This window comes from Cervus canadensis, chromosome 3 (assembly GCF_019320065.1).
Source record: "Cervus canadensis isolate Bull #8, Minnesota chromosome 3, ASM1932006v1, whole genome shotgun sequence".
NCBI classification, from domain to species: Eukaryota; Metazoa; Chordata; class Mammalia; order Artiodactyla; family Cervidae; genus Cervus; species Cervus canadensis.
This window is the reverse complement of record NC_057388.1, coordinates 25,191,901-25,205,223: the sequence shown is the minus strand read 5'-3', so window position 1 is coordinate 25,205,223 and position 13,323 is coordinate 25,191,901. Positions and strand designations below refer to the sequence as shown.

The 13,323-nt window shown below is 37.7% G+C and overlaps 1 protein-coding gene across 8 annotated transcripts in view; it reads right to left on the bottom strand.

Annotated features, from left to right (window-relative positions):
* HDAC9 (histone deacetylase 9) overlaps window positions 1-13,323 on the bottom strand; it is a 980,387-nt gene that overhangs the window by 532,974 nt on the left and 434,090 nt on the right. For 7 of the 8 annotated variants that reach the window (XM_043462784.1, XM_043462790.1, XM_043462787.1 and 4 more), the window contains exon 3: window positions 4,036-4,098. In XM_043462784.1, coding sequence (XP_043318719.1) covers window positions 4,036-4,098 — 63 coding nt within the window. Of the gene's footprint in view, window positions 1-4,035; window positions 4,099-4,336; window positions 4,375-13,323 lie in introns of those variants that run through there. The other variant, XM_043462791.1, reaches the window with a different exon arrangement.

The window sequence follows — 13,323 nt, the reverse complement described above, 5'->3', positions numbered from 1 at the left end:
GCTAAGTGTTGTGTATGGGGGTGGGGTGGGTGGAGGGGTAGACAGTTTATACTATTTTAGGATTCCTTCATTATCGATCAGCGGTGAGACATAATAGAGTACGTTTTCAAATTTCTCATCTCAAAAATGACCTTTTTAAATTCAGAGTTTGGGCTTATGATAGTCTTCTGAGGGATTTTACTGAATTTCCTTACTTAAAGGACATAACAACAATTATGCCACCTGTGTTACCCACAGAAAAATAAAATATTCATTCTTGTCCCCATTCTCAATGGGCCTACTCATAACCAGCTTTTTGATTGCTACCTATCAAATATTTCAATTGATAACAACCTTGTAAGTAAAGATAACCTGAGTTAGAGAATGGCAAAAATAGTAATTATGGGGAATGCCAGAAGTGATTCTTGACATGACAGGGGCATTTCACAGACTTGCATTTTCATAATTAGATTCTGCTTTCCAAGTAGACATAAATGACTACTGAATCTAAAATGTTCATTTTCCCTCGACAATACACACCAAGGAGATAAAAGGATTCTGAAAGGGGGAAGAGACATTTTCCTTACAAGAAATTCAGAATTTAGATTTCAATGTTTTTCTTTTATACCCTAAAATAAGAATACATAGTGAAAACAGGAGTTTTCCTTATTGTAAACGTGTTTTACAATGATGCTGTACAAACTCTAGGAAATTCTTTCATAATAATCATTCCAATATCATCTGGATGGCTCTGCTGTCCAACGTATTAAGCAACAAGACTGGCAACGGGACAACACCCCGAATTCTGCCAGCCCCTGCTGAGTGACCTGGGTCAGAGCTTGTCTGTGCTTCAGCTTCTGCCACTTACCACTTACATTGGCCCACACAGCCACAAAAGTGGAGACTGACCTGGCTAGATGCGTCACTCATACCGAACTGCAAGATCCAACATTATAAAGCATTTTTACTGGAAAAAAGAAAGAAAGAAAGAAAGAAACACTAGCAGACTACACTATAGAACCTAATTCTACCTTAGATGTCTAGCGTAGCTAGGTCAGAATTAGGAAAAAACGGAACCATAAAAAGCACTTGTAATTCAATAGTGTATAAAAAGCTCTCAAGTAAAGTCATCGATATTAATGCACAGTATCCAATATAACTAGAAAAACAAATAGGAACTGGAAAGCAATGACTAACGAGAAAACACAGCTTTGCAAACAGCTAATTTCAAGAAATCTGCTGCTGGGATTTCACTGATAATTCTGCAACTTCTTCGCCTTTGAATATTATGTAATAAGACATTTCATAGCGTGTGTGCGCGCATGTGCACACACACACACACACACACACACACACACGCTACTCTGATTAAAAGTCACCATTTGCCCAAGGAGAGAATTTAATTCTTATCAGACCAGGAAAACAAAACCAAACCCTGATTTATAAGGTAACTAAGGAAAATTTATAATCTATAGCTTATCTGGCTCATTCAGTGAGATAGATCTTGGTAATGAAGAACCAGAAACCCAAGTTCATTCACTAAAAGTATTAATAAAAAAATAGTGAGAACACATGTTAATGACGTGTTACCTTTGACCTTCACAGGAATGCCAAGAGGTAAGCAGGAGGACATCTTTATTCTTCAGTTTACAAGTGAGTAAACCAGTTCCACAACTTAGCAGCAGAGCTCTGGCTAGAACACAGAGCTCTCAGCTCCTCCAACAGTATTCCCTCCACCTTGCACTGCTACAGTGTATCTTTTTCTCTTTCAGATCTAGAAACTCCCATCAATTTCTAACCCTTTCAGTCACATCTATGCCACTGGTCCAAAGAGGAATTGAACAAGATCTGTAGCTAAATGTAAACAAAAACACCTCTAATTTAGCAATTAAAGGGCAAACCCTACCAATATGGGTCACCAGCATCATTATCACTTCCCCTTTCCCCTATATCAGTGATAACCAAAGTTTGCTGCATATTAGAATTACTCAGGATTTAAAAAACCCCAGTGTCCAGGCTGTTTCTCAAACCATTTAAATAGAAACACTAGAGGCAGACCCCAGACACCAGCATTTTGTAAAATACTCAGTGACACCACCTTTGAGAGTCACTGCCTCAGCAGTACACAACACTAGGGAAATTAAATTTAAGGGCATATAATAATATGCTAATAAAACCAAAAGTTATAGGACATTGTAGGAAGAACGCAAATGTTTTTATGTTTCAAATTTAAAAATAAATAGAACTTGGAGTTTCCTTATTTATACCAGACAGGTTTGGGAGTGGATGTCAATTGACATCACGTTTCATTTACTGGGGCTTACATGTTTCTTCCTGTAAAACTGACAACAGCACAGACAGTCTCAAGCAGGTCCCTGCTTGAAAATATTGTTGCTTTGTATAAAAAAAATCATGAAATGTCATGAAAATGACAATCTCAACTGAAATTGCAGTAAATTTGTGTATAATTATCAGATATCGAGAAAAAGTGAAGCTTGCAAACACCTGTAGCAGGGTTCAGTGCTAGCAGACAGTCTCTGCTTGAAAGGCACAGCTTGTTTTCTACCACATGAAAGAAATAGTAAACTTGTAACACGGAGATGAGGACTAAAAGGACAAAGTGTAGTACTGAACAGACATCTAAAATAGTAATTTAAATAGAGTTGGTAGATATTTACAAATAAAATGCTAAGTGACCAGGTTCCATCAGAGACATACAGGCTGACCCCTCCTCATGCTTCAGTTAGCTTTGCAGCTGACAGAAATTCTGGTATGTTTGCTTTTAATGAGCAGGCACTATGAATTAATATAAGTCCTGTCACTTAAGTGTGAACATACCAAAATGACCCAAAATTGATATTTTACTATGGAACGGAAGGATCCTAAAATCATTACAAATAACCGAGCTTCAAAGAAAACTTGCTTCAAACACAGATCCAGAGATGAGAAGGCGTTCAATGCTAAAACAGATATCAAGCCAACCTGTGGAATCTTTCTTTCCCATCTAGTTCTACCAAGTAAACGCTGCTTTATGCCACATTCTTAATATGGAAATCTAGGTGGTGATCTATCATTATGATTAAGCCCACACAGAAACACAGAAGACGTGAGGGAGAACTTTAAGTCAATTTAGACTGAAGCTTTCCGAAGAGAACCAAGACAAAAAGTCCCTCAAGCTTTAAGAACTAGCTGTAAGGGATAAATATGAAAAGCAACAATTACAAGTACCCAAGTACCGTGCTATTGCCCAGAGAGTCTGTGCTTTTAACAAACAGAAACTGATAAAGCTGACAAGCTTCATCTCCCATCAGCTCAGCTTCTTGAAGGCACAAGCATATTCAACAGAGAAACTAGAAATCGGAGTCTGTTTCTGTTATCCTTTAAAATGTTGCACCTGCATATAACATCTTTATATGTGTGTTATACCATTGCATCTGCCTGACAATGATAGACTCCCCAAAAGCTTTGAAGATGATTAAAATAACCATCTGCTAATAATAAATTTATTTCATCCTTAAGAAGTTTCATTTTGGGTTGAGAGAAGAAAAAAAGCCAAATTAAAACTACCTTCACAACTCTTCTAGCAAACACATTTCAAAAGGTAGGTCTATAAATAGATGTGATTCTGTAGGCACACTGTAAATATAAAATCATCTGGCTAGAGACGGCTGCAAGGGAAGCTGCAGCCCCAGTATGAACTTACCTGATTTTTAAAGTCCCACTAGAACACACATACAGTCAGTACACATCTCCTCTTTCTAACTGCACAGTCAGTCAGTTGCAAAACACCCCCAACTACATTTTACTTATCTCAGTCCCATCCTTCATCAGAAGCTTGGCGATTTCATTCAGAAGCAGCCTGTCCCTGAGCACTGAATATGCACGGAAACAGCGATGGAAGGGATCTAAGTTAAACCTTCCAGATGCACCAAGGAAACAGCAACATCAACACCAAAAAGCAGCAGACCCTTAAGAGAGGCGCTTCCCTGAGCTGCATTTCCCAAGTCAGCCCCCTTTTCACACAGAAAACGGCTCAGTGATGAAGAAAGATCTTACCTGAGCTGATCATACTGTGCATTCTCTGCTGAGCCAAGAGCTGCTCTCGTCCAGCCACCCCATCTGAAGAAAAACACGAGTCAGTCTCGTAAATTGTCTGCAGCATATTCCAATCACTCTTACTTCAGCTACATGAAAGATTCATCGCTGCTCAGTGCACGGGCCCCAGGAGCTACCCTGGCTGGTCCTCCCTCCTCCCCAAGGAAAAGCGGCAGAGGATCAACTTCAACAATGATTTGCTTTCTGTTCAGAGGGACACGCACTTTTCAGAAGACCTGGGCACTTTTCCTATGTTACCAACCTGTGCACAAAGCAGAAAGGAACCCGTGGATGCTAGGGCTCTCTGGAGTTTAGGCTATCCCGGAAACTAAAAGCAGGTGGGAACTAGGAGTGTGCTTCAGGGTTATTGCTTTGTCAGAGTAAGTAGAAAAATATTAACTCTACCCACGAGAAAAAGAAACCAATTAAACCTGGCTTTTAGTTCCTCAGGCTGCTAGAGTTTCCTTGTAGGAACCGTCAGTCAGTCCTGCCAGTGGCTTCGGCCGGTGCCCTTCTGCTATCTGTGTGTGTCTCTTCCTCCTCTCTGGTCTCTCTCAGCTCAACTTGGCTAAAGCTAGTGATAATCCATTTGCATATGAATCAACAACAGCATGGCCCACAGGCACAGAAATAGAACAATGGTCGGCCTGAGCCAAAAATAGGTCAAGCATGGCCGAGTGATTGGAGCCTGCATTAATGCATTTAAAAATACCCCAGCAAACCCAGCTGTCCAGCCTCTATCTTTCAAACCATAATTCTCTATTGCAGGGCCTTAAAAGCCATTAACTCTTTCCTCCCTCCAAGCTTGCTTTACACACTGTTTCCATACTGGCGATTTGCTTCCAAAGAAAGCAGGGGGTGGTGGGGGGTGGGGGGGCGCGCAGAATCAAGAATCATAATTCTAAGAGGGCAAATGCACATACATTTCATTTCATTTTATTTTTGTAGTATGTGTTTTTGGAAGAGAGAGGAGAGAAGTGCAGAGCTCTGTATTGGTTCTAAAATAATACTGGAAGCTTTTGCTCATAATGTGGTTTCTGCCTCACCCACGCACAGCAATCCTGGTGTTCTATTTTTGTTGCCTGTTTCTCTGGCTACACTGCAGTTGGCTGTAGCACTAGAAGCTTTTCTGCCTTCTAGTTTCAAGACTGACAGGAGATTTAGTAGAGGTAGTTTCAGAAAACAAGCACAGAAAAAAATGTTTATGAAGGACTAGCTTGATTTTTTTACTTGATATTTAATGTAAGGCAACTGTCCGCTTCACAAATCTTAATGCAATCTTAGTACTACCTATCTATTATATCCTATTCAGTTTCTATTATATCTAAATTTTTTAAAGTGTGTGTATATATGAATATATATATATATGTGTGTGTGTGTATTCACACACACACACACACACACATACATTTATATACAACTTAGACCTAAAAATGCTCCATTTCAGCTTTTCAGGCGAAATTCAGTTCACCTGCAAAAGGAAAAGAACGTGTTGGTACTTTTCCTGTGTAGGTACTTTTCTTATGGATGGTGCAGCACTACTGCATGTAAGCACCTGTGGTTCAATAAATATAAACAGTCAGTCCCCAGATGAATGTTCAGCATTCATCTCTACACTGATTGCCTGAAATACAGACCTCACTTTTCTATAGAAATAGTATTTATAATAGTTGATACATTCCCAGACCAACACATATTGTGGAACTCACCTGTAAAGTAAATGAGCTACAGAATTTAGTACTAAAAATTCTATAGTTTCTGGTGCATCCATACAACATCTTTTCTACATGAGGAATAAATTCTACATCATAAATTGGCTTGCTAGCTTCCAGCAACTCCCAAGGGCAAATCCCAAAGTGAAAAATCCAATGGTCTGGGAGATAGTCTCCTTTTTCTAAACTAGATCGGCAAGAAAAATAAAATTCCTAAGGCACTGGTAGCAGCACAGAAAGAAAGGGAAACAGCAGAGTGTTTCAAGGGTCTCAGGACAATCAAATGAAGGAGGAATGTTCGTCAACCAGAGTGTGAGGCATTAGAAAAAGAACAAGGAGACAGAATTTTGGTGAAAAGGAGGAAGCATGTTAAGTCAATAGGCAGGTTAAATAGGCACTGTTAAAAAACGGCACTAAATTTTCCTTCTTTCATATATTAACTTCTACTTATTGCACAATTCCCAGGTGGCGACAGTGGTCAAGAACCCACCTGCTAGTGCAGGAGACTTAAGAGACCTGGGTTTGATCTCTGGGTCATGAAGATCCCCTGGAGGAGAGCATGGCAACCCATTCCAATATTCTTGCCTGGAGAATCCCATAGACAGAGGAGCCTGGTGAGCTACAGTTCATGGGGTCGCAAAGAGTCAGACACGGCTGAAGCGACTTAGCACACACACATTGCACAATTATATTTGAACAGATAAATTACAAGATTTTTTTAAAGAGCTATTCCAAATTACATTTGACTTAAGCAAAACAAGAAAACCTTATGCTCCTGTCAATGGGAAAAACTATTTAATTTCATCTGCTATTATAAGTAAACCTTCACTCTATTAAGAAATTGGTGTTTAAAAACTCCAGAAATGGAAATTCTGTGTTTCCGGCAACTTAGAGATTATGTAACCAATCACAGCATTTTAGACCTGGGAGGACATCTATAATGATGTCCAAACTCTCTGTCCCCCAGGATGCCAGGGTACCTGGGAGCTGACTCATAGTGTTCTCCAGAAGAGGGTCTTCCCTGAGCCAGAGCAGCCTAATTTTCATCTGCTTACTTTGAAATGATTTCTTTTGAATAATGACTTCTTGTGTTAAAACAAAAATTAAGGAAAAAAATATGGTGTATGGTGACAGATGGTAACTGGATTTATCATCACTATCATTTTGTAATGTGTGGAAGTATCTCAAGTCATTATGCTGTGGACCAGGATTCTAACACTGTGTTGTAGGTCAGTCATACTCTGAAGACAAACTCATTAAAAAAAAAAATCAGATTTGTGATTACCAGAGTAGAGGGGTAAGGGGAAAGGAATTGGATGAAGGTGGTCAAAGGTACAAACTTCTGGTTATAAGATAAAAGAATACACATGTAATGTACAACATAATCATTATATTATATAATACATAATTAGTTAATATATGATTAATATAATTAACACTGTTGTCTATTATAAAAAAAAGTTGTGAAGAGAGTAAATTCCAAGAGTTCTTATCACAAGAAAAAAATGTTTTTCTTTTCACTTTATCTTGTATCTATAGTAGATGATGTATCAGATGAATCACTAAACTTGTGGTAATCATTAATGCTGTATGTAAGCCAAGACATTATGCCCTACACCTTAAACATATAGTGCTGTATGTCAATTATATCTCAGTAAAACTGGAAGGAAAGAAAAAGTTGATCTAGTACAAATGGTCTGCCTAATTTACACATGAAGAAAGTAAAGAAACTTTTTAGGGCTATGAAGGATGCAAAAAGCATTCACTAATGGAGTTATGACAAAAGAGACTTGCTTAGTTTCTAACAGGTAGTCTAGCCTAGCAGGACCAGCATTCATGTTCTCAAGCCTACCATTTCATCCCTTATAATGCAAATAAGTATCTGAGACATTCAGAAGAAACTTTGGTATTATCTACTTATGAAAAATAGAACCATTCAATTGTCTCAGAGTGATTTTAAACCGAATACATAAAACTAGTGATAAACATATAAGAGAGAAGACAAAAATTCTAGTACAGAGACGTCCCTGGAGGCCCAGTGGTTAAGACTCCACACTCCCAATGTAGAGGACCTGGGTTTAACCCTTGGTCAGGGAACTAGATACCACATGCCACAACTAAGACCAGGTACAGCCAAATAAATAAATAAATATATTTTAAAAAAACACGTACTTTCTCTTTAAAAAAAATCCTAGTACAGAATTTCCCTGACTACAGTTGTGGTTACTTCCCAATAAACCCCTGCATGAAAAATATCATTAAGTCAAAACGAGTTTAATGTACACTTAACCCACCAAACATCATAACTTATCCTAGCCTACTTTAAACAGGCTCAGAACACTTAGGGAAATCTACAGTTGGACAAAAGCATCTAGTACAAAGCATATTTTACATGGAGTATTGAATATCTCGTATAATTGACTGAATACTGTGCTGAAAGTGAAAACTGAATGTTTTTAAGATATTGGTTATTTACCCAGCGAACAGTGTGGCTGACTAGGAACTGTGGCTCATGGCTGCTGCCCAGCATCTTCAGAAAATATCAAAAGGCCTATCACTAGCACAGAAAAGACCAAAACATCAACTATGGTTTCTACTAAATGCTTGTCTTTTTCTCACCATGGTACAGTTGAAAACTGGTAAATGGAACTGAAACCATGCATAGTGATTAGTCAAATCTATTTCACCTGCCTGGACTAATCAAGGTTGTTTTAATATTTGCATGTCCTCCAAGAGCACATGGCCTAAACAGTAAGATGTTTGCCTAAGAAGTTTTCCAAAAGCCTGGAGTCAGTGGCATATAATTTGAGCTGAGTTGGTTAAGACTGGATAGGACCATAGCCTCTTCAAATGGGCATGCCGAGTGTTCACCAAGTGACCTTTTGAACGTGTAGGAGCCTTTAGCTTAGTTGCACCTGCACCTAAAGACAAGTATTGCACCTTTTTCCAATCACCTTTCCGCAGGCTTCCCAAGCTCCCCATGCCTCAGACGCCCCTGCTTTTCTTTATCCCATCAATACCCCTAGCCCTTGGTCTGTGAGATTTGTTCTTTGGTCTTCTTACTGGGCTGCCTTTCCAATAAGTCCTCTCTCTGCTGAAAATCTCCAGGGGTTCAGCGTTTTGGCTTGCTGTGTGTCAGCAGGATGAACCTGGTTCGGTAACTGAACCACTAACATTGGGGACCACCTGTATTGACATAATATAAATCTCTTGTCATTTTACATTTACATTATTCCCTCAAACTACAATTTACAAAAATATTCACCAAGCTTTTATAATCATACAAAATAAAATAAAGTGAAACTCAAAAAAGTAATTATCCATTCTCAGAGGTCCCCAGATAGGGCAATCCACCAAATAATGGATCTTCTTCACTCTGATCAAGTTATATAATTTCAGGTTTATTTATATTTCATCCATGCATTCTTCCAGCATGTTTTGTCATTAGCAGACTTGTCTGTCAACTCTTGATAGTGAAAACTTAGTTTAGAGCAAAAAGACACAGGACCCTTATATAAAATAGATGCCACTTGTTTCTGGGGGGAAAACAGCATCATTAAAATCACCACCAAGTATATTGATTACCTCTATTGTCTAAGAACTTAAATATTAAGAATATCGAAGTAATTCTTCTCACACCATCTCAATAAAGTCGGTAAAGAAATGTGACTAAGTTTCCTTCTGGGTGTTTGCAAAACCAATTTTACTGACCAGGAAAAAAAGATACTACCTTTCATATTATAAGAACTATAACAAGTTAATACAAATGTAAGGCTAGAATAGATGGGTAGTTTTAAAATTTTAATTCAATTTAATAAACATTTTGGAAACTGATCTAAATATTACATTTACTTAATATGTAAAAAAGAATAGGGCAAAATATTAAAATAGGCATTGAATCCTAATGTAAACTGTCATTCAAAAGTAATTATGACAATTCCAATTCTTTTAAAGGATATATAGGAAGATGAAAAAAAATTTAATCAAACATTTAAATTCAATTTTATTTAAAATTTTAAATTATAGCTTAAAAAATCTATATGGCATCAAAATATATCCACAAATAAAATGATTACAGAAAACTCCACTGGAAAAAAAGCAAAGAAGGTGCTATAACCTGATCTATTCTTCCACCATAATACATCCTCTGTTCATCTATAATCAAGCACAGACTTCTTATGTACAACCAAATCCCATGGTTCTAGAATCTAGATGCAGTGGGATTTAAAACTCATTTGCCTAAAATACTCAATAGTGCTTTATAAGAAGCTACAATTACTCACCCAGAGCTTTTACTCCTCCATGTACTCTTTCTCACTCATGTTAATGCTTCTCCCAACCTCACACTTCTCAAAGTATTGTCACAGCGATGAAGATACACACACTTACCTGCAGGCAACTGACTTGATTCCTGGACCCCAGAGGAGCAGCAAGGAGAGGGAGAGTGCAATGTACTCATTTTTATTTTGAACTAAGTAGCTTATTTTTCTGAAATGGCTGTCTCTTGGAAAAATGCTTATTAAATTTGTTGCTGTTGTTTAGTCGCTAAGTCATGTCTGACTCTTTTGCAACGCTATGGACTGTAGCCTGCCAGCCTCCTCTGTCCGTGGGATTTCCCAGGCAAGAATACGGCAGTGGTTGCCATTTCCTGTTCCAGGAGATCTTCCTGACCCAGGGATCGAACGCCTGAACGCCTGTCTTTTGCACTGGCAGGCAGCTCCTTTACACTGAGCCACCAGGAAGCCCTCTTACTAATGATGGATAATCGATTTACAGGTCATTCCTCTATACTATAACAACCTAACTGATTACCAGAAGATCTTCAGATAAGGGAAAATTCCCTGGAGGGAAAGGGTCTGCATAAACACATGAGCAATGAAATTCCAGGGAGACTGTTCCAAATGAAAACAAAACTCCCATAAAAACCCTAGAATTGTTGGCTTTGCTTTGACTGAAATCATTTCTTTTCTAACTCTTCCCTTCAAACTGGATGGATTGATCCATGATTTATTCTATTTTTAGCGGATTATAGAGCATCAGGATCATCCAGTTACTTGTTTAGAAATACAGTTTATTGGGTCAGAACTGTTAAATGAAAATCTCTGGGGGGATCTGAATTATAAAAGCCCTTCCAGTGATTCTGATGCACAATGAAGTTTGAGAACTAGTAGTTAAGATCATCCTTTTCAAAGCAATGATTAGATGGCTAAAGATATAAATAAATTATCTATTTTGGGTCTAATTTCAAATAAAGCATTATTATTATAGTACAGTTTTTCAAAATGAAAATGAACGTGATAATAGACTGAAGAAGACCATTTAATACTGATTTTGTATTTCAAATTGTATATCCTTGGCTAACCTATACTATGTTTACCAAACTATGTATATACAAGGTATTTATAACACTAGAAACTTTAAGCAGAAATCTCAGTTGCAAGACAAAAACGCTATTTTTGGCTATAGGGCTATGAAAATAAAAATTTGGGGAGAATTCCAGTTAAATAAAATCAGTATTCTAAACTTTGCAATTTGGTACACTTCAAATTTTTAATTTTTTATTATATTACAAAGTGAGTTTCATCCTTGTGTAACAGTACCTTTAATATTTATCATCTCGGAAATAGAGTGATTCTGATTGCCAAAAATTAATAGTCATAGTTATGATCTGGATAGATACTATAGTTGGGAGCTATGTGCTTAGTTGCTCAGTCGTGTCCAACTCTTTGTGACTCCACGGACTGCAGCACACCAGGTTTCCCTGTCCATCACCATCTCTGGAGCTTGCTCAAACTCATGTACATTGAGTCGGTGATGCCATCCAACCATCTCATCCTCTGTTGTCCCCTTCTCTTCCTGCCTTCAATCTTTCCCAGCATCAGGGTCTTTTCCAGTGAGTCAGTTCTTCCCATCAGGTGGCCAAAGTATTGGAGCTTCAGCTTCAGCATCAGTCCTTCCAATGAATATTCAGAATTGATTTCCTTTAGGATTTGTTTGATCTCCTTGCAGTCCAAGGGACTCTCAAGAGTCTTCTCCAGCACCAGAGTTCGAAAGCATAAATATTTCGGTGCTCAGCCTTCTTTATGGTCCAACTCTCACATCCATACATGACTACTGGAAAAATCAAATAGCTTTGACTAGATGGACCTTTGTTGGCAAAGTAATGTCTCTGCTTTTTAATACTCTGTCTAAGCTTGTCATAGCTTTTCTTCCGAGGAGCAAGCGCCTTTTAATTTCATGGCTGCAGTCACCATCTGCAGTGATTTTGGAGCCCGAGAAAATAAAGTCTGTCACTGTTTCCACTGTTTTTCCATCTGCCATGAAGTGATGGGACCAGATGTCACTATCTTTGTTTAGTTTTGCTATTATTTCTTATTTAGCTATTATTCTTTTGTGGAGACTTTTAGGGTTTTCTATGGAAAGTATCATGTCACCTACAAATAGTGACTGTTTTACTTCTTCCCTTCCAATTTGGATGGCTTTCTTTTCTTGTCTGATTGTCTGGGAGTTCCAATACTGCATTTAAGTTGAAGTAGTAAAGGGGGGAATCCCTGTCTTGTTCCTAATTTTAGAGTAAAAGTTTTCAATTTTTCACTGTAGAGTATGATGCTATCTGTGGGTTTTCCATAATATCCTTTATTATGTTGAGGTATGTTCCTTCTATAGCAATTTTTTATAGAATGAAAATTTTTATCATTAATGCATGCTGAATTTTGTCAAATGCTTTTTCTGTGTGTATTGAAATGATCATGTGATTTATGTCCTTCCTTTTGTTAAGATGGTGTATCACACTGATTGGTTTGCGAATATTAAACCATCCTTGTGTCTCTTGAGATAAATCCAATTTGATCATCCTGTACTTTGATAAAAGGTATAGGACTGTTTTTATGTATTGTTAGATTCAGTTTGATAATATTTGTTGAGGATTTTTGCATCTATATTCATCAAATGTATTTTCCTATAATTATGTTTAGAAGTGTCTTTGGTTTTGATATCAGATTCTAGTGGTCTTATAGAATTAAATTGGGAATGTTTTGTCTTCTTCAATTTTTTGAAATAGTTTGAGAAGGAACAATATTAGATCGTCTTCATATGTTTGTTAGAATTCACCTGTGAAGCTGTCCAATCCTAGGGTTTTGTCTGTTTGGAGTTTTTTTAAATTACAAATTCACTTTCAGTACCAGTGATAAATCTGTTCTAATTGTCTTATTCTTCCTGACTCCTTTATTGATTTTCTCAACTACTCTGATAGACAGTGACCTATCTCTTTAGTATTACCCTTTGTTTCCTTTTAAGTATGGCTTTTACAGACAGCATATTTCTGGATTTTTTCCCACTCACCTCATAAAAAAGTCACATATTTAGTAAGTTCATGGAAGGGAGATAGTGGCTCTTGCTGGTTCACCATTTATCAAGAGCAAAAAAGTAGTATATCCATTTCACCCTTCAGAACTCTGCCCAAAGCTTATCTCCCCAGAAAAGCATTCCCTGACCTGAACTCCTGTGAATGAAAGGACCTAATTACAAACAAAGCTGG